The 22,386-nt window shown below is 44.2% G+C and overlaps 1 protein-coding gene across 7 annotated transcripts in view; it reads left to right on the forward strand.

Moving 5' to 3' along the window:
* Positions 1-22,386, forward strand: part of kat6b (K(lysine) acetyltransferase 6B) — a 33,381-nt gene that overhangs the window by 4,822 nt on the left and 6,173 nt on the right. For 5 of the 7 annotated variants that reach the window (XM_010902974.5, XM_010902969.5, XM_010902972.5 and 2 more), the window contains exons 3-13: positions 11,047-11,155; positions 12,951-13,066; positions 13,668-13,833; positions 14,467-14,596; positions 14,826-15,880; positions 18,172-18,290; positions 18,447-18,559; positions 18,748-18,889; positions 19,214-19,375; positions 19,657-19,750; positions 21,575-21,806. In XM_010902974.5, coding sequence (XP_010901276.2) covers positions 11,047-11,155; positions 12,951-13,066; positions 13,668-13,833; positions 14,467-14,596; positions 14,826-15,880; positions 18,172-18,290; positions 18,447-18,559; positions 18,748-18,889; positions 19,214-19,375; positions 19,657-19,750; positions 21,575-21,806 — 2,438 coding nt within the window. The remainder of the gene's footprint in view (positions 1-11,046; positions 11,156-12,950; positions 13,067-13,667; positions 13,834-14,466; positions 14,597-14,825; positions 15,881-18,171; positions 18,291-18,446; positions 18,560-18,747; positions 18,890-19,213; positions 19,376-19,656; positions 19,751-21,574; positions 21,807-22,386) is intronic. The other 2 variants (XM_010902973.5, XM_010902975.5) reach the window with 2 other exon arrangements.

Genomic DNA, 22,386 nt, shown 5'->3' on the forward strand with positions numbered 1-22,386 from the left:
TAACACCTGCAAAATCCTGATTAATCCGAAGCACTCATTATCTCATGTATCCAAGTGGTTGAGGAATCTATTATGTTGTTGTTGTCGCCCCGTCAGCTTGCAGATCATTATTGGGTCAAAATGCCTTCTTTCTCAATATTCAGTCTGATTTGGTTTCTGTTGAAGAATTGCAATGCTCTAACTGATGCTGGGCGAAGGAGTTCCACTTGAGGAATGCAGTCAGAGTTTTGATAAGTAGAGGATGTCTCTGGGCTTGCATCAAGCTGTTCTGTGATAATGTCTGCTTGGTAACACAGCCACTCAATATATGTCCTTGATCAGTGTGTACTTGAGAAAACTACGAGGCCTTGTTGAAATTCTTTACTTAGGAAAATGCTTTGTAACCAATTGACCACGGGTGAATTTGTATGAGGACATTTCCATGTAAAAGGCTCAGTAAGCTCTGCCGCAGAGTTCATCAGATTTGATGTCAAATTAAATGTAAGGAATTGGAGAACGCTTTAATTTCAAAAGGGTCTTAGAAAACCTCTAGGGGAAAAATATTATACTGAAATCAACCGTCATGTTTAGTTTTACTGAAAGGATTTTCCTTTGGTACCACTTCCGCTCTACCACACCACCGTGTTCCCTTGCTGTCGGCATCGTGTCAATATGACGTTTTACCCGTGACAGCAGAAATCAACCCAAATCTACCTCACCTTATTGTTTCTATTCACTTGGCAAAATGCTGCAGGCATGTCGGCCATCCAGTAACAAACACGGCTGATTGTTGAGCTTGGTCGGCGCTGTTGGAAGCAACGTAACATGCCAATTTCCCAGGAATTATTTTCCTTTTTTACTTCTGGTGAATTGTTGCCTCTGGCTGATGCTGTGGTTGTTGTGTAGAAGGATCATGGGGCATATTATCTAGTGTCTTAGTCTGTTATCTTAGCCCGTGTCTACAAAATCGTATTTGCTAATTTCTCTTAGACCAACAATTTAGACTTGCTATTGAGGTAGTGTTTTTATTGTTAACAGTTTTTATTGATTTGTTTAAATATTGATAAAATCATTAACAAAATCTAACAGAATGACACCAATTATATTAACTACAAGGGTACTTCTGAATGTTAACTAACCACGATTAGGACATCTGTTACTGTTCTCCCTTTTCACTGGCTTCATGCTACTGTCCTCCCTTTTCACTGGCTTCATGCTACTGTCCTCCCTTTTCACTGGCTTCATATTATGCTCAGCTAAAAGTTTTCTTGCACTCATTGTGGTCAAAGCAAGACTGTGGAAACAGGCTGAACCGTCTGTTTCTCTCTTCGGTCTCTCATCTACCTGTCTCTCTCCAGTTAATGTCACCTCTTCTAGCTCTCATTGACACTTACCCATAATTCCTCTCACTCTCCTTTTACCGTAACCAGCCCTCTCATCCGCCAATCACAGTTGGACATGGGACTTCAGTGGGCATTGGAAAGTACTTGTAATTTGGTCAGTCCAAATCTGACCCAAGCGTAGATGTCTTATTAAGCACATTACAGTATTAGTACACTAATGTAAAGGCAAGTATTGGTCAGTACAATATTGAACTATACTGTACAGCACACCAGAGTAGACTATATGATTTACTGTACTAAACCATCCCATGTGCTGCTGTACTGTAATTTCTAAACCTAATGATATACAGACGTGTATTATTGGTGCAGATTTGGCCCTCTCTGGACCAACCAAACTTGTTATCCTGAACTTGCAGAAGCTGACCCGACTTGCAGAAGCTGACCCATGGATTCAATCTAGCTACTTGTCATGAATTTAGGATACATTACCATAAGAATGACGTTCATAGTAGAGCATTTCTTTACAGAACCGATTAAACTGATTTAACTTATTCTATTAATGGGTTTTCATCTGCTTCAACAGATATAATGCTACTGTAGTTCAATAACCAAAATATTATTAGACTCAATTTGTCCTCATAGCTGGTCCCCAATTCACCTTAAAGTATTCATCAGACCCCTTTGCTTTTACATTTTGTGTTATACTTCTTGCTGTGAAACTACACACAGCATCCCCATAGCCTGATGCTCCTGCCACCATCCTTCACCGTGAGAATGGATTTTGCCAGCTGGAGCCCATTGAATTCAGACCTGTTTGTTCAATTTTGATCTCGACTGTCCAGAGTCTATTTTTTTCTCATGATCTCAAGAGTCCTTCAGATGGTGTCATATGCCTTTTACTCAAGAGGGGCTTTCATCTACCCCAGCGCTGCCCAGCCCTGTTCCTGGAGATCTGTTGTCCTGTAGATGTTCTCTTCAACCCCATTTGTGTCTAACCCAGTTAAGCCTTTCACCCAACTGGTTATGAGAATCAGGTGTGCTAAATTAGAGTTGGAGGAAACCTACAGGACAGTAGATCTCCTGAACCAGGGTTGGGCAGCCCTAATCCAGCCACTGCTACAGTGAAGTGTGGGACCTTTTATAGATGAGTGTCTGCCTTTTCTAAATCGTGTTGACTCAGTTGTATGTGCCACTAGTAGACTCCAATGGAGTTTTAGAGACATGTTAACTATGAAAAAGAACCCAGGATGCATCTGACCTCAATTTGGAAAGTCATGGCAAGGGGTCTGGCAATATATGTTTGAGATATTTTAGCTTTTCATTATCAATAAATAGGCACGCATGTCTAAACATGTTTTTTCTTTGTCATTATGGAGTATGTGGAGATTGATGGAAAGAATGTTAATAACAGAAAGCGAAGGGGTCTGAATATTTTCCTGTGACAATGTACATTGCCCTCCATAATGTGTTTGGACAGTATAGTCAGATTAGCTATTTTATTCTGTGCTGTACACTCAAGGCATATTAAAAAAATAATTAAAAGATGAATATGACGTGAAAATGCACAATGTCACCTTTTATTTCTGTCCATTTCAATGCTTATGTTTTACCAACTAAGCATAACAGCATTGTCAGGAGTCCATCCCCCCATTTTATGTGAGCATAAGTGTTGGGGCATTTGATTCACATGTTCCTTATTGATCAGGTTTTTCCTGTTTCCTGCATTGATTGGTCACGCAACTGTGAATGTGTAGTCTCAGTTCTATCTTTTGCCTTTGGAGTTTGTGTTTGATATCAGTAGTCGTTATCCAAAACGAAGACTGGGGAGTTGTCTCTGATAGCAAAGCCAGTGAGTTGAATGCTAAAATACAAGAGGAACTCAATTAGATCCATTGCACAAAGTTTGGCATAGCCCAATAAACAGTTTGGCACGTCCTGACAAAAGAAACCACTGGTGTCTTAAACAATCAGCAAAACCAGGTCGGCCAAGGATGACATCTGCAGTTGATGACAGAAAAATGACCAGAGCTGTTCAAAACAGCCCTAAAGTAAGTGTCTGTGAAATCACCTACAACCTCCAGATTGCTGAGGTGAAAGTGTCACAATCTACTGTTCACATAAGACTTTGCCAGTATAATTACAACAGATACATTACAAGATGCAATCCTCTGATCCGCACCAAAAACCGAAAGGCCAGAATTTAATTTGCATTTTTGACTGGTCCATCTTCTCATTTAAATCTGATAGGAAATGCATTTCAATTGCTTAAGAGGAGACTGAAATCAGAAACTCCCCAAAACAAGCAACTGTTCAAAATGGCTGAAGTAGAGGCTTGGCAAAGCATCCCAAAGAATGATACCAAGAGATTGGTGGTGTCCGTTGCTCGCCAACTCACTGCAGTTATTTCTTGCAAGAGATGTACTAAATACCAACTTTTATACTTCTTACGTTTGATTTAAGTTGAATTGTCCCAATACTTATCCTTACATGAAATGGGGAGATGGAACTCTGAAAGGGCTGTTATTTTTAGTTGGTAAAACATGTAAGACTTGGAATAACCAGGAATAAAAGGTGCTATTCTGTACTTTTGCAGAAACCTTTCAGTATTTCTTTTTGATTTTTGTTTGTGTTTTCATATGCCTCCAGCGGCTCGGCAAAAGTAGCCCATTTGACTATTGTCCCGATACTTATGGAGGCCGCCGTACATACATAAAAACAGAACATTAACTGACTTTGTTAGCCAACATAACATACTGTACAAAGTTATTTACTGAAATGTTTTTGGAAAAACGTATCTGTAAATTGTTTCCACGTAGTCCTCTTGCATTTCATTGTAAGGTGCAGACTTCCGCTTGTTTATTTTTAATAGTGAAAAATCTCTGCATCTCTTTGTTAATATGGAATGGCCCGGAATATAAGGGCTGTTATTGTAGACAGAGGGTAAAAAAACGTGCAGTAGCTTTCAGGTTATTTGCCTTTGAGATAACAGATGAAGGGATGTGTGTTTAACCTGGCGAATATATGGGCTATAAGACGTGATATGGGCCCATAAACACTTCCTCTTAGCCTTTGTTGTTTTCCCTTTACTGATAGAAGATGCTTTTCACTGTGCAGAGATTGCTGCTGCATTACCTACTCTCTGCTGTAACTCATACTGCTGGTTAACGACTGCATTGATGGCAGTTTTGTACTTGAAGAATCTAAAGGAGTCTAAACGCAGAGGCGTTGCAAGTGTCTTATTACTGTTGCCTTCAAGAGGGTTCCTCTTTATGTGGGTGAAAATGGACTGGTCAGTGTAGGGCTTTGGGCGTGTACAGCAATGTACAATCGCAGGAACCCGTGTTCATATGGAACTATTTGGGGGTGGGGTGGGAACGATTAAGTTCAGAAAAAACGATTATGTACATGTCAGCAGTGCTGTTGAGTGTTGGCACCCGACCACCAAGGGAAGTTATGAATGTATTCAGAACTGGTTGCCAGGGTGTTGTGGGCAGGAATGGTGGGCTGGCATTTCCACTAACAACTTTCTGTCTGATGGTTGTGAGTTCGACTCAATCTTGAGACGACACATTTTGGCGGAATGTGTGGCAGATTTTTTATTTTATTTTGACTGACATTTAGCTTTTTCCTGCGAGTTCGATTGCACCAATATATGTTCATGCAGAATGTAATTTTGGTTTACAAAATGTAATCCCATATGAAGGTCGTTCCTGAGGGGTACAGTTGGTGTAAAACTGCATTGAAGTGTGTTTGCCTGCTCTGACACACATCAAGTTATGGAAATGGTGCTAGTAGTTTTTGTATTTTACTGTTTTAAGTCCTATAATACCCTGTTCTGGATGGGTGCTGTCACGACTGGAGACGGTAACAACACTCAGTTTCATTATGAATATCAGGAAATGACACCCTTGTTTGCGCGGCCACAAGTTTCTGTCTGCGGTCAGGTCAAAATGAAACTGCCCTGTTTTAGAGTGTCCTATGATAATGAAGAAAAGCTTGTCTTTGCCAAACCATTTCTTTAATAATGAGACAAATCTAGACCCCATTCTGTGTCTATCAACAACACTCAGCTGATGCAATGGGATATTGACAATGAGCTTGTCGCTAGTGCTTAATATTTAAAAAAAGATGACATTTTTGTGGTCTTAGCACTGAGTGAGTTATGCCATGTAGCCAGTGGTGGCCAGGCAATAGTGTTTGTGAAAGTCTTTGAAAACAGCAGGTTCAACTTTATTAGATTCTGAAGAGAATTTGGCAGGAACAATGACAAGGAATGAGAAGAGTTTGTTTTTTCCCCTCAATGTTATGTAACCTGTTCTTCCTCGCAGGTCTCCGACAGACTTCTAGAGCAGCAGCATCTTCTAATAGAACCCCCTCTAACAGAACACAACAAGTCTCTTTGAAGCCCTCTAATTTCCTGTAATGTATTTAATTTGTAATCCCCTAGTAAATCACTAACATCTTCTCCTATTCAACGGTGGATCTTTTGTCTTCTGTTCTGTTTTTCAGATGAGAAACACTTTCAGGGATTTTATATCTCTTTTTAATCACCACTCAGAGTATTCTCCCCACTGGAGAAAACCTATGTCCAATCCAGACTAGACACCCTCCCCCCCTCCACTAAGGGGTTTATCTTTATTCATGTTGGACATTTGTGAAACTTGTCTATCTAAACTGCACTGCACTCTTATCTTAGTTCATAGACGTCCACATAGGAATGCTTTTCTTAAAGCCAATCCCACATCTAGCAGTGCCCTTGGAAATCTCCTTTATGAAACAGTCCTTCCCTGCAGTCGGGAAATGTTTCAGTTCCAGTTGCTTAGTTATCACGCTGATAGCCGGGTCATTGTAGCTCTTTTACCAGGAGCGTCCCTGGTTATGAACATGCGTTCCAGACACCTATGCCCTGGTTATGAACATGCGTTCCAGACACCTATGCCCTGGTTATGAACATGCGTTCCTGACACCTATGCCCTGGTTATGAACATGCGTTCCTGACACCTATGCCCTGGTTATGAACATGCGTTCCAGACACCTATGCCCTGGTTATGAACATGCGTTCCAGACACCTATGCCCTGGTTATGAACATGCGTTCCAGACACCTATGCCCTGGTTATGAACATGCGTTCCAGACACCTATGCCCTGGTTATGAACATGCGTTCCAGACACCTATGCCCTGGTTATGAACATGCGTTCCAGACACCTATGCCCTGGTTATGAACATGCGTTCCAGACACCTATGCCCTGGTTATGAACATGCGTTCCAGACACCTATGCCCTGGTTATGAACATGCGTTCCAGACACCTATGCCCTGGTTATGAACATGCGTTCCAGACACCTATGCCCTGGTTATGAACATGCGTTCCAGACACCTATGCCCTGGTTATGAACATGCGTTCCAGACACCTATGCCCTGGTTATGAACATGCGTTCCAGACACCTATGCCCTGGTTATGAACATGCGTTCCAGACACCTATGCCCTGGTTATGAACATGCGTTCCAGACACCTATGCCCTGGTTATGAACATGCGTTCCAGACACCTATGCCCTGGTTATGAACATGCGTTCCAGACACCTATGCCCTGGTTATGAACATGCGTTCCAGACACCTATGCCCTGGTTATGAACATGCGTTCCAGACACCTATGCCCTGGTTATGAACATGCGTTCCAGACACCTATGCCGTTCACATCCAGTGTGTTGCTTTGGGGGGGATACAGGAAACAGAAGCTTAGGTTTGTAATTCATTGATTGGGATCAAGTGCGTAAAGAGTAGATAATTAAAGGCCTGTTAACACTACAAGAATTTATTTGAGATTAACAAGTCAATCAGCAAGATTGGCGTTTGCAGTAGAACTCTAATACACTTCTAATGTAAACTTGTGAATACCTCAATGATCATATACGTTAACCACTCCCATACCATTATGAGTGACCTGATAAGCATCATAGTTGCTCAAGGTGATGTATTAGGTCTATGTTCAGAAGTTAAAGCGTCCCGGCTGGCTGGTTCAGCTATGTTTGCTAACTTGCCCATGTTAGACAAACCTTGCTAGTTTTTGTGGCTGTCAAACTTGAGAAATACTTATTAGCATGGATGCACCAGTCAGCTTTTTTTTTAGGCTGATGCTTGATCGTTTTTTCTGCTGGATCAGCTGATCCGTCACAGATCTATTTTTGTTTATGTGTTGTTGTTATTTTTTTTTTTCTTGGGTTGGTTGACATTTTGCTGTTTGTTTTGTGACAAAATAGGCCTATTCCCTCACAAATAAGCCTCTTATTGTGGAGAATTGTCCAAATAGTGTGGATAAATATGGTATAATCTGTTTTATTTTTGTAATGGGAGTGTTGTGTGTGCGTGTGTTTGCCGGGAAACATATAGTATAAAGGATTGAAATCATGTGTCGGTTAAGAATTTCTTACAAAGTCAACAAATGTTTTTGTCCACTGAGCTGCTCCTCTGTGTTGTTGACAGATTATGGTGTCCGGAGATTCTGACATTGTGATGTTGCTCCCATTACCATTGGCAGTCAAAGGTCGCTTATTGCCACCATCCCATTGGCCACCCTGTATTCCTACCTTTGGTAGATCTGCACAGACATAGTAAACAAAAACTCACAACTGTTGTGTACTCACAGCTGGATGCTGTGGTCTCTGACGAACATAACGCCTGAAAGGTGCTGATACAGAAGCTTTGGAAATACAAGATTAGCCTGTACTCACTAAATTTAGCCGGTAGTAAGATCTTTGACTGTTTTCTGTAAGCTGAAGAAACAAGGACTCAACTAGGAAAATAACTGGAATCAAAGAATCATTTGAGCTCACGTTGGACATCAATGATGTTTTCCAACCAGCCATTAGAAAGGGAGATCTGCCTATTTTAGGTGAAAATAAGAAGTTTCCCATCGCTGGCCAAAAAACATGTGCATGTCTACCTTCAATTGGCACCATGAGTGCCCCTTAGCTAGAAATAAAATGGCATAATATGACTCTAATCAAAACTTCTTTTTTAATTTTAAATAATGACAACCATGATTTTGCAAACCTGGTCCTCAGTGCAGATGAATATCTTTGTTCGTTCTCGAGATTAGATGTTTGTAAGGTCAAGGCATTGCAGGCACGTGTGTTGTGCATATTGCAGTGCAATGTTGTCCCAATGCAGGAGTCCCCATCCTTTATTTCAATTAAATTGCCCTCCTGATTACTCTGTTAGTGTAAAGTAGCAACATAACAGGGACTGATAAGCTTCAGTACCAGTCACATCCCTGTGTCTATGACGTGTATTGGGCTGAGCTTGACCAACCTGGTTTGATGAACCTGCTTCTTCCCTTGACCCAACACGCTGACATCAGTAAACAAATGCCTTGTGGAATTAAGGTTGTCGGTTCAAGTCCTTATGGGTAATACACCACGTAGGCCAATGAACTGCCTGTAATCTAAATAACTTGGGCATAAGTCATCCTCTTAGTGGACAGTCTATTTCCTTTTTGACTGTAATCGTTTTTGAAGAGATTAGGAGAGTGAGGCGTAGCCCGTCCCACAAGAATGAATCATTGTCATTGTTACTTTGGTATTTATTCAGGAGTTGTTTTCCGTACATGATGATGATGATGATGATGATATTCTCGCCTGTCTGTAAACAACAACCAGGTTCTACCAGTAGCAGAGCCACACATCAGCTGACCTGGGAGGTTGTGTTAATGGAGTGCGCCTATTCATTGGTGTAAACGGCATTCGCTCAATAGATCAATCAATTCATAGGCTACAACAGCAGCCAGGAACAATCCCATAGCTGTTTTCTGTCCCTGTTTAGGTTGCTGCCTCACTTCTTCCTCTTTAACCGCAGTCGGTTAAAAACTCCCAGGGGCTCGTTCAGTAAGATTGCAGATAGAAATGTAATGAATAGAGATGACACGATTTCCTATCCTGCATGACGACGGGGCATGTTTGGTCCGCGTTCTAGGTGTTTCTAAAGGTGACATAACAGGGCAGCCTTCCGAACGCGTTCCAGATTGGGTCTGAGGGTCAGGCGGAGGTCACGTCGGTACAGATGGATTTCTCAGAGGTCAAACTGGCTGTGCGCCGGGTTCAGCAGGATGACCTGCCATGCTCGGAACAGGAACCTAATTACGGGCCGGCCATCTCCCCAGAGGGGCCACTTGTTTCCACAGACTCCCCAGTCCACTGATGTGTTATGTGTGAAGCATTGATGAGGTTGGTTATTTATGGTCACAATCTGTGTGTCATTTTCTGTCGAGGGGCCTTCCACCTCGCGGAAGGCATGTGATTGTGATGTTTGTGAGGCGGTGTTCCGCTGCTTGAGGAGAACAGCCACTTATTGAACTGTTCATAATGTTACACAGACTTAATGAGCGTGAGGTTTTGTGTGGCGCTTGTGTAGAAGAGTAGGCGTCTGACGCCACAGCATGTTTCCCCAAAGTGTAGGCTACGTGACGGCTCGGGGAAATTAACCTTTGACCTTTCGGTTGCCAGTTTCACGGTGATGCCTACTGGAAAATCTGTCTGTTTGCCTTTGTTAGACACAGCTTGGGTGGAGTGCTGTTGGCGTCAGTCTCCTACATGCGTGTCACGGAGCCGATACTCCTGTCCAAAGCCATGTACAGCCATGAGTTGGTAAAAAAAAAGAATAACGTACTTATGTATTCATTCAACAAACAATACTTAGCAATGTATTTTGGGGCTTTAGCAAACACCTATAGATTTAGTCAACCCCCCCCCCCCCCCCCCCCCATTTTGGCCAGGATACATAGCCCCCCACCCCCCCCGACGTCGTTATAACATTATGTGGGGCTGTGTTACTGGGCAGACAACCTTTACCTCCCTGTTAGAGATGAGTTTAGCCACACAAGATCAGCCTCATCGCTTCAAAGAGTGGTCAATGTTAAATCCTCTTAAAACTTTAACGCCGATATTTGACTACTTTTGAACTTTTATTTTAAGCTCTTTAGTGTGTTAACGCTGTCAGACTGCAGTGAGTGAAACGTGCGTGACTCCAGTGGGCCGGAATTATGGTCCGTAACAATGAGAACATGTGTTATAATTTGTTGGTGTTATTATTATTAATTATTATTATTAAGGTAATTTGATTTGATTCTGGCTAATCCAGTCTAGCTGTGGTGTGAAGCTTCATCAATTAGATTAAGCTCCTTAACACCGATGACCGCGTCTCCTTTTAGAGTGATTGGAACACGGACAATCTTTTACATGTATTACGGCACCATTGTGGCCAATGCTGGTTCATATTCGACTAATTGTGTGGTTGAGAGCTCTTGTCAGGGAGATGGTGACAGAGGCTATTATATCATGAATTACCTTTACAGAGCTTTGACAGCTACTCCTTGTGATTACCTGACCATGTATTTGCATGTCATTGTTTCTGGGAAGGTATTGTTCTGGTTACACTGTAAATGCCTACTTTTCACTCAGTCAATGCCTTTCATCTTCAGAGCTTTTCAAGACTCTAGGCTCATGAAGATGAGAATGACTGTCTGTTATACAGTGGTTCTCATCTCCAGTCCTCCCCAGAAGCACGCAATTCTGTCATAGACCTGGACAAACTGATTCAACCTATTGATGGCCTGACGATCTGTTGGCAAGTTGAATCAGATGCTTGTCTGGGGTTGCAGTGAAAATGTGTACACACACACACATGTATAAACGTGCTGCATCAATAACAACTTGCCGTGTTTGTTTTCCTAGCGACGCGCTGACCCCATCCCAATATGCAGTTTTTGTTTGGGAACGAAGGAGTCCAATCGGGAGAAGAGACCGGAGGAGCTCCTGTCCTGTGCCGAATGTGGAAGCAGCGGTGAGTCCCTGATCCGTACTCCCAGCCGGGCCGTGCCGCTGTCATCGGTTATGTACTCACCACACGGTGGTTTCTGGAACTGTGCTGGGGTGGGATGTGAAAACACCCCCTGTAGGGTTTGGGTCAGCCCATACGTGGATCAGCTGCCTGTTTCCTGTGGACGGCCTTCCTGGGTGGTCCGCTTCTCTTTAGACGGATCTGCCCGTGGGGGGCAACCTGGAAGCCTCTCGGTCAAGAACGGGCCAGTAACCTGAAGGTTGCTGGTTCTAATCCCTAAGCCGACATGGTGAAAAGCCTTGGTCTGTCCCTGATCGACACTGTTAAATGGTGCACTGAGTGGAAGGCAGCTCTTAGCATATTTACCTGGTGAATTTACAGTACAGTGAAGGAAAGTGCAGAATAACTGTGTTTGGCATCTTAACGTTGGATTGCTGATCTGGGATCAGTTTGGACCGAGGGACTGCGTTTGTCCGCCCGCCTATAAACCACAGACCTACTAAAGACAAAGCTTTGTGATTTTGTACTTGAACTGATCCCCTCGATCGTGGAAAATGAGCAGAGCCTGACCGGGCAAGGTCATATGTAGATAACGTTGTAGTGGGGGATGCTTCGTACACATGCAGAGTCATTCTGCAATTTGTGAATCTGTGGTTTAAAACCAGCGGAGCGACTGGCAATGAGAAGTTATATGCTGAGGTCGTTACAGTAAATCTAGTGCCATTAGGATCGATACCATATTCCACTTGGAGCTTGATGTTCCCCTGCTTTAAGCTAAATCCCTCTACTTGAAGGACTTACAGGGAGAACATTGCTGAAATGGATAGTCAAGGGGATCAAATCTGCTAACGACACATGATGGACTGAGGAAGGAAGAGGCAGATTCCACTCAAGTGCCCATTAGAATTTAGAAATCACTCAAGTTGTTGAGCGAACTGAGCTCTCGGAGTCGGAATGCAGTAGGATTCTGGGAACGTGGACGGCAGCGACGAGAGCAAGATGGAAAGAGGATCAAAGGTCATCCATTTTCCGCGTCTGTAGATTGGTGGCATTTTCCTTCACCATTCTTTTGTTCCAGACAAAATTGCCGCTCCCAAGCTTATATAGAATTACCTTTCCTAAGCAGTCGTTTGCCTTGGAAGCAATTATTTTAAATGCCATAAGGAATTGTTCTCTCGGTGACATTTTTATAGCTCAAATTTGACTAAGTAGTGCTGAGGTGGTTTTCATTAAGCGCTTGTAGTGTACACACACATTCTGTTCTTTGTGTAAAACAGCTGTTTTACAGCCACGCGAGGAAGTCGGGTGAGAGAGGAGGCTTTTACATGACTTTCACGGATGAGGCCCCATTAGACTGAGTGCTGCTACTGTTTCTGCCTCATTAACATCAAATTATCTTTAATTAGCTGCTCAGATGTTTGATCATACTGTTTTTTAGACACCGCTTGTGGGGGAAAACGAGTGAGGGGTCCAATCCGGTCACAGAGTTTGGAACACACACACAAAAACACAGCTGAAGATGTGGTATGTTAATATTTAACCTTGCTGCGTGAACGTCACGGAAAGGTCACGCCCCCCGATCCCTGAGACTCCTCCCGATGGGTGTGCCCTAAATGGCTCCCTCTGCCCTCCATCAGGCCCCTCTTTGCATTTACAGCCCAGGGCACTGGTCAAAGGTGGAGCCCTACATGAAGAACATGGTTCAGTATAGTTAAGAGACACCCTGGCTCGGGCTGCAACTGGAAGTGCGTTGGAACTGGGCTGCACAACTGATAACTGTCCTTTATCATGTTCTCAGGGCACCCGTCCTGCCTGAAGTTCTCCTCGGAGCTGACCGGGAATGTGAAGAGGTTGCGGTGGCAGTGTATAGAATGCAAAACGTGTAGCTCCTGTCGAATACAGGGCAGGAACGCTGTGAGTATTTCAACGCCGTCATCCGTCCTTCCCCGCTGTCATCCGTGTTGTGTGAGAGGTTGGTCATTCTTCCGTAGACATAGCATGGATATCTTGTCAGTAAGGTGGATAATAAACCAGTAAGGTGGATAATAAACCAGTAAGGTGGATAATAAACCAGTAAGGTGGATAATAAACCAGTAAGGTGGATAATAAACCAGTTAGGTGGATAATAAACCAGTTAGGTGGATAATAAACCAGTTAGGTGGATAATAAACCAGTAAGGTGGATAATAAACCAGTAAGGTGGATAATAAACCAGTAAGGTGGATAATAAACCAGTAAGGTGGATAATAAACCAGTAAGGTGGATAAACAGCCTCTTATAAATGATATTCACTGAATCCCAAACGCCCCATTCCCTGTGTGTTGTGCTGCGTTAGGGGGCTGTTGGGGACAGTGGTGGTCACCACAGAGGGTTTTTCAAGCTCAGTCTCGCGGTCATCAGGCCTCATGTTGTATAGTGAACACACCTCATCCCCACTCCGTGCGCCCTTCACCCAGACGTAATTCAGCCTCACGTCAGTCATCCACATGAAACTAAACCGACGTGTCCCTCTTCAGAGTGACCTAACAGAGGGTGTAACATCTATGCAACGACAGCGCAGCCAGCACACAGCCCCACCCATGACCCCTGTCTCCTTGCAGGACGAGATGCTGTTCTGTGATTCATGTGACCGGGGGTTTCACATGGAGTGCTGCCAACCGCCCCTTTCCAGGATGCCAAAAGGTAACGTCCATGTAGATATGGTCTCGTGTCTGGCAGGTTCTGATCATCTCTCTTGCCAGTAAGCTGTTTGTTGTGTGGCAGAGGGAGAACTTTTATTTGTAGATGCCTCTCTCTCTCTCTGCCTCGCTTGCTCTGCTTCTGTCCCTGCCTTTCTCGCTCCCACCGCCTCTCTGCCTGCCTCTGCCTGTCTGTGTTCTTCATAGAGGGTCTTTGGGATCTGTCACTCATGGCAGTGAAGCAGAGATGTCTTATTACAGGCTTTGTGTGCATATAAATAGTTTCTCTAGTCCCTGGGGAGATCAGAGCTATCAGAAGATTACAGTAGAGGTCCCATTGATGCACTAATTATGATTAAACACATACTGTGTTCTGGGACCTTTGGCACCAGGACTCTCATTGCTTTGACATGGGCTGGATCCTAAACTGTATTCCGGTACATGGGCCCTAATCTAGAGTGGTGCACGTTGTAGGGGAATGTATCTGGAATCTCTGTGAATACATCTGTCCTGAGAAATTGATTGTTGTAAGGTTTTCTCTAACCTGGCCTGTCTGTCTACATTTCAGATGACTGTGCTCTGTGATTGTGTCCTGACTGACGCTATTGCTCTGCTCTCACTGTCCACTCCTCTCCAGGGACCTGGGTTTGCCAGGTCTGCAGGCCAAAGGAGAATGGAAAGAAACTCCTGCATAAGAAAGCCGATCAGATCAAACGTCGATATGCAAAGCCAGTCGGAAGGCCCAGAAATATGCTCAAACAAAGAATGTAAGTTAATTATAATCTGGTTGTGGAAGTGTTGTCTTTAGATATGAGTCAGTGGTTGTCCAGAGGGTCTATAGAGTACCTTCATGGCTGGAAGGAAATCCTCTAGCATTTTCTGACAGTATTTTGTTGTTACACATCTAAGCTTTGTTTTACCATATAGCTTGATTTCTTATGTACTGATGAACAGTTGCATGACCTCAGCTCACTGCCATGTTGTTTCCTGTTCCAGATCTCTAAGCGGTGGTGACGGCTCCGTGATTGGCCGGGGGACAAGGGGGTCACCTGGTAGGGGTCAAAAGCTTACCGTCTGTTCCACACCTTCATCTGGTCATGACGCATCTGTGAAGGACACCACAGACAGATTGGCTACTGCTACAGCAGACCCCAGATGGGCTGGTGTCACCCCCACCACCACCCAATTCACCCCCTCTTCCTCCTCCACCCCCCTCCTCACGCCCTCCTCCTCCACCCCCCGAGCAGCTACACTCACTGTAAACAAGAAAACCAAAGGGCTTATCGACGGGCTTTCCAAATTCTTCACCCCCTCGCCAGTTGGCCGTAGGTCACTGAGGGCTGGTGAGACCGTAGACCCTTCGCTCTCGACTGGGTCTCCGCCCAGCTGTCCCGACAGGAAACGGCAGGGCCCGCCTCCGAAATTGTCGAAACCCAGTCCGTCTCAGTCAGGCGCTCTGCCCCCCTCCGCCCCGTCCCCCTGTGCGCTCCCTCTGCCTCCCCCTCCCACGTTGTCCGGACACAGCCCCAGCACGTCGCAGGTGTCCTCCACCTCATCCGACTCCCCCCAGAGCTCCTCCAGCCAGTCCAGTATCCCCTCCTTCTGTAGTCTCTCCAATCACAACCAACTTAAGGGCCTCTTTGATGGACTCTCCCATATCTACGCTACTCAGGGACTCTCGCGGAAGAAGGGACTGCCTTGCTACGCACCGCCTAAGCGTCGGCATCTTAAGCAGGACTTAGGTTCTGGTGCCGTCGCGCCCAAATCGTGTCCCTTCCCTCCCCACGCTTTCCAGCAGCGCCTTGGAAAGAAAGAGACGATCAGGAACATGCTGTTGTTGTCAACCCAGTCCTCCTCCCGTCCCGGGCCCGGCCGGCCGCGGGGGCGCCCCTTTAAAGTCTCCGGTCACTTCAGACGTAACCCCTTTTTAAAAAAGCACAGGACGCTAGGCAGGCTAAGATATAGAGTGACCCCTGAGAAGGGAACCCAGCAAACCCCAGGAAAGGGAGACTTGACAGACGAAGGAAGAATTAAGGCAGAGCACGATCATGGTAAGCAAAGGCTTGAACGCTTCGACCGAACCTGCGTCTGCCACCGCTAGTTTGAATCATTTTTTAACCCAAGGCTTCTCAGCACCGCCTGGCTAGTTTTTTTTTTCATACTACTATATGAGCTGGTCAATGTTCTCTTCTTACCCAAGTGAACTGACTTCGCCTCACTTAAAAACAACATTTTACTAAGTTTCTACTAATAATCTTTGATTATACCACCTACTTGATTAATTTCCGTCTTTTTTTTTTTACCGTTTACTTTCGTCTTTGAGTTTTGACTTTGGCTGCGTGACGAAACTGGCTAAGTGGCTTCAGTTCCATCTCTGCCTTCAGCTTTCTTTGTCAAAGCAGCGCATGGCCATTCTACTAACCCCTGTCATTCTACTAACCCCTGTCATTCTACTAACCCCTGTCATTCTGCTCCGTGACAATGTCTTCCTTGCCTTTCATAATGTCCTGTAGTGGTGGTATCTCCATTCACTCTTCTGTCTCATTTCACCCTCTCCCTTTACCACCTGAGACCCCGACTGATCACCAATCATCCTCGACCCACAGTGGACTGGCGCGCGCACACACACACACACACACACACACGCACACACTCCCTAGTGAGTCACATGATATTGATAACAGTTCATATCTGTACACTCCCATATCTACAGCCTGGTTTCCCGTAATCAAGAAGCATGTACATTTACAGATTCTCTGCTGAAATGACATTTTAGTCCAACACCAGGGTTAGTCTGTGTCTAGGTAACCAGCCTTAAAGAGCTCCGATGCATTTGTTGCTCAGGTTATGGGATTCAACTGAATAGTAAATATAGGAGCAATATTTAAATGCCAAACATGCGTCATTTAAAACTCATTCTCTCAAGTGTCTAAATAATCTCTGTAATTTACGTTTTCCTTTATTATTTCCACCTGTGATGCACTGTGTTTTGTAGGTGTGTAACACAGCATTTCAAGTGTTCCATTTATGCTGAAGCTGCTTGCTTAACTTTCTTATGTCACTGCTGTTTCATTGCACCGCTGCGGCTTTCAGTAAATTGGCTGTTTAATTATGAGGAAACTGTCTTGAGCTGTCCCAAATAGCACCCAGTTCCCTGAGTAGTGCGCGACCTTGGACCCGGCCCTAGTTAAAGGTAGTCCACTACAAAGGAATAGGGTGCAATTTGGGATATGGGGTTGTCGGGGTAACCAAGGGGTTAGTCAGTTAGTGATTAGTTTGCACGTCACTGTTAGTGATGTTCATACACACCTGAAATGATCCATAATGGAACCACCAAACAGACATGCATTATGGAGGCGTTCTACCAAAACATACAAGCATGTTAAAATCACGTGTGTTATTCACTCAGTGGTGGGTTGACCCAGCAACAGAACTCTCATCTTATGTACTGTGTTAAGTACCAGACATGACGTTACACCTCTGATTAGAATGTCTGGTTACTGTGACTTTAGCAGCCCAGGTTTGGTTACTGTGACTTTAGCAGCCCAGGTTTGGTTACTGTGACTTTAGCAGCCCAGGTTTGGTTACTGTGACTTTAGCAGCCCAGGTTTGGTTACTGTGACTTTAGCAGCCCAGGTTTGGTTACTGTGACTTTAGCAGGGCAGGTTTGGTTACTGGGACTTTAGCAGGCCAGGTTTGGTTACTGTGACTCCAGCAGGTCAGGTCAAGTTTGTTTACTGTGACTCCAGCAGGTCAGGTTTGATTACTGTGACTCTAGCAGGTCAGGTCAGGTTTGGTTACTGTGTGTCTAGCAGGTCAGGTTTGGTTACTGTGAGTCTAGCAGGTTAGGTCAGGTTTGATTACTGTGACTCTAGCAGGTCAGGTTTGGTAACTGTGTATCTAGAAGGTCAGGTTTGGTTACTGTGACTCTAGCAGGTCAGGTTAGGTTACTGTGTATCTAGCAGGTCAGGTTTGGTTACTGTGTATCTAGCAGGTCGGGTTTGGTTACTGTGTATCTAGCAGGTCAGGTTTGGTTACTGTGAGTCTAGCAGGTTAGGTCAGGTTAGGTTACTGTGTATCTAGCAGGTCAGGTTTGGTTACTGTGTATCTAGCAGGTCAGGTTTGGTTACTGTGTATCTAGCAGGTCAGGTTTGGTTACTGTGTATCTAGCAGGTCAGGTTTGGTTACTGTGTATCTAGCAGGTCAGGTTTGGTTACTGTGTATCTAGCAGGTCAGGTTTGGTTACTGTGTATCTAGCAGGTCAGGTGTGGTTACTGTGACTCTTAGGCTGGGTGTGGTTAATGTGACTTGAGCAGGCTGTTATTTTTGGTTGCTGTAACAGGCTGTGAAGATGGGCTGAGGGTGAAGCAGGAACCTGGTGGTTTTGTTGCAATCTCCAGGGAACACGTCACAGAAGAAGACATCGAGGTTTTCTCACAGGTCCAGGAACTGTCGTCACAGGTGAGCAAAACTTGATTGCTGAATGCTCTGGTATATGAGTGTACCACAGCTATGACATCACATAAAACACTTTACTGTTAGAACATTTTAATCTCCAGGTTATCAAAGTTTGTCAGATGTGTTCAGACCTTGTTGCTTTTGTCTTTTCGTGTTTAGAGAAATGGAAACATGAGCATCACCGACTCTGGAAGATACCCAGCCGTCATAGAGTTTGGGAAGTATGAAATCCAGACATGGTACTCTTCGCCTTACCCTCCTGAATATTCAAGGTACGGTTCATTTCTTCCTTTCGCATCAAATTATTGCCTCAATAAATGTTTGTTGTTACCTACCAATTTGGGGAACGTTGTCTTAGTCTTACCAAATGCATCTTCTAGGAAGTATACCAGTATGCAGAACTAATTTGTTGAATTACAAGTTGTATTTTATAATTGTATATGGTCTCTCTCCTTGGCAGATTGCAAAAGCTTTACCTGTGTGAGTTCTGTCTGAAGTATATGAGAAGCAAGAACATCCTACAACGACATGCCAAGAAATGTGGCTGGTTTCACCCTCCAGCCAATGAGATCTACAGGAAGGACAACCTCTCCGTCTTTGAGGTCAGCAGCCAGGTCACAGGCCTAAAGGTCACAGGTCACAGGCCACAAATGGTGCCCTGATCCTTGTATAGTGTGCTTCCCTATGTGGCAGAAATTATGCCATTTGAGGCGGATGCCACCAGTTAATGCACTTTTTTTGTATGTATTAGTTTTCCTTTATTTGGTCACTTTAGATTTCTTTAAGGAATAAAATCCATCATGAGAAGAAACCATGATCGCATCATTCTGTCTGTGCATCAGATGGAACGTTTTAGAGTAGGGAGAGAATCAACTGTTAGTTTTGAATCTGAACAATGTTCTCATGCTGGTTTTGTTCCTGTTTAGGTTGATGGAAATGTCAGCAAGCTCTTCTGCCAAAACCTCTGCCTGTTAGCCAAGCTGTTCCTGGATCACAAGACCTTGTATTATGATGTGGAGCCTTTCCTTTTCTACATACTTACACAGAACGACGTGAAAGGCTGTCATCTTGTGGGTTATTTCTCCAAGGTGAGGATATTGATACCATGGGGGAAAGAGCCTTTCTTCCTCTCATACAGGATAAATGTTTTGATTAATGCAGTTAGAGTCTTTACTATATTTATCCTCTTAAAAGGTGACAATTTGGAACCGTCTACGCGTCTGCGCGTCTGAGCGCGTGTGCGTGCGTGAGCATGAGAGCCCATTCACCCTTGAGTGTGTGTTTCCTTGCACAAGGACACTGGCAGCTGTAATAAATTGCCATCTTCAGCAGAGCTCTGACATATTGGATCTGTTTCTTCTTCCCCAAGGAAAAGCTTTGCCAGCAGAAGTACAATGTCTCCTGCATAATGGTTCTGCCTCAGTACCAAAGGCAAGGCTTCGGAAGGTTCCTCATTGATTTCAGTAAGTCCCTAATGCCGTCTAAGAACATTTCATTGAATGCCTGCTTGATTCTACAGTGCTTGTTTGATTCTACAGTGCTTGTTTGATTCTTTTGCAATCTATAGACATTCTGTTTTCTCAGATATACATTTTGGTTATTCAGGTACTTCAGTTATGTTGTTAATTCATTTAAACTGGTAAATCAGTAATATCATTAGGAATTATTTCAGGTGGCTGAATTGGCGTCAGTAAATATTTGATATGCAGTTACAGTTGTCATCATGTTTGCCTGTAGAGGTCTTTTATGGAAGTGGCCGTCATTCTAAATGCTGATCAGCTCTTCAAGTCTGATCTCTTTTAACGTCATCGTTGGATGTAAAAGACCTGTGATGTTATTAACTGATGTCACTGCTTCTGAAGACAACTGCTGTCATCTCTTCTGGCGTATTCAGACTGTATGTCAAATGTCTGTGAGTGTGTGCCATCGTGTGTGTTTTAGAGCTGAAATTGAGCATTTGATTTCCTGCTCTCTTTAGAGGGTGCCTGGATGTGTGATATTCAAAGTGTGCTGATAACAAAGCAAAGGATTAAGAAGAGATTGAACACCGCTGAGTTCTGAGCTCCAAGAGGGCTTTATTGGAAAAATGGATGAGGCCCTGTCCCGAATGGCTCCCTAGTCCCCCTTTAAGTGCACTACCTTTGACCAGAGTACATAGGGCTATTGCGCACTAACAGGAAAATAGGGTGTCAATCAGGCCTCCCGCTGAGGCTTTGGAACTGGAAGTTGTTTAGATTACGATTTTCTGCTTTTATTGGATTGTATTAACACTTTGTCTCAGGTAGCTCGCTGTGAGATGGAAAGCATTTGCTCCATTTGCCAGCGTGAATAATGCTGTTTTTCCTAATCATTACTCCAGAGCATCCTCGGTGTTGTGATTTACAGATGGTAAATCACAGCTAATACATTTGTAAAACGCCCACAATAAAGTGTCTGGTTAGTGTTACATTATTATCTGTTTTCGTTAGTTATTCATCTTTGTTTTAGCAGCTCATTTATTTGTCATTTCTAGGCCTCTTTCTCCTGCTCCGCTTTAGGTAATGAATATTGTCACAATGACTGGCGTGTTTTGTGTATTCAGTGTTTGGTGATTAGATTTGGTTGTTTGGTTCCGGATAGCAAATCCAGACATTAATTAATTAATTTAGAGCTGCTCATAATGGATGACCCTTGACAGCGTGGCTATGAATCAAACTGCATACAGACACTGCTACCTTTTTACGCGCCCCCCCCCCCCCCCCTCTTCATTATCTCTGATAAGTGCTGCCTCTTGTGAGAAATGACATCCAGGTGCTTCTCTCCTCCATTTGTTTTGTGGTTTTGTTTCCTGCTCCTCTTCTTCATCTTCCTTTGTTGTCCTTGTCAACCAGTATCATAGCATCTGACGGGGGTTGGAGGAGAGGGAACTGATTACCTCACCTCCCTTTACTCTGAAGGTGAAATCCCAGCTGTCTCCCAACACAGAATGTCACGTCATATTTTCAACGTGGAATGTTTTGACGTGCGGGAGATCCGATCGAGACGCAGTCCGACACCTCAGTGGGCGTGGCCTCCTCTAGCTAGCTTTAATAAAGCCTTGTGATTTGTCTCTGAATGGTGTCTTGAGGATTCCTTCTCATGAGGTTGTTGTTTTTGCTTGATCGTTTGTGTTTTAGTTAATTCTTCTCTGCTTTCGTTTTAGGTACACTGCTGTCTTTTTCTGAGTTTTTCTTCCTCCTAAATGGCCTTTTATTTAATCTATGACCCTCCTGTAATGTTGTTTTTTTTCCTCAACGTGTTTGTTTCAGGTTACCTTCTGACGAGGCAAGAAGGACAAGTGGGCTCCCCTGAGAAGCCTCTGTCAGATCTGGGTCGCCTGTCTTACCTGGCTTATTGGCGAAGCGTCATGGTGGAGTACCTCTATGAGCAGCGAGATAAACACATCAGCGTTAAAGGAATCAGCAGAGCCACTGGGATGTGTCCACACGACATCGCTGCCACTCTCCAGCAACTCAACATGATTGACAGGCAGAATGGCAGGTCAGCCCAGACACACACTCTTCCTCTGTGTGTGTGTGTGTGTGTGTCTGTCTGTGTGTGTGTGTGTGTGTGTCTGTCTGTGTGTGTGTGTGTGTGTGTCTGTCTGTCTGTCTGTCTGTGTGTGTGTGCGCGTGCGTGTGTTCTTGCTACTGACTTATCCAGGCCAATGGGTATTTTTACCATGTTATCCATTAATGCAGCAGAATATTGACAGAAGTAAGTCAGGTTAAATGCCCCAAGGACACGGGCAGTCACCACAGCAATGGCTGCTGTTCCGTCCCCGGAGTCCTTCACTGGGGCTTTATTATATTACACAACACTGTTTATTAGCAGATATTTATTCCAATACTGCTGCTCTTCTTATTGGGGTATTATAAAAGCACTTGGATAGTACTGTCTGACAACTGCTTTTGTATATTTACCTGTGTATGATTTATTAAGTGGATTGCGACCATGTAGTTGGTTAACTAGCAACCATGTTTCATGGCAGGTCATGTTGGCGCTGATGGTCATGGTCCGACTGCTCCTTCCCGGGTTGATTGATCTTGTTCACGTTTGTGTCCGGTTTTGACTGGGTCTC

This window comes from Esox lucius, chromosome 6 (assembly GCF_011004845.1).
Source record: "Esox lucius isolate fEsoLuc1 chromosome 6, fEsoLuc1.pri, whole genome shotgun sequence".
NCBI lineage: Eukaryota > Metazoa > Chordata > Actinopteri > Esociformes > Esocidae > Esox > Esox lucius.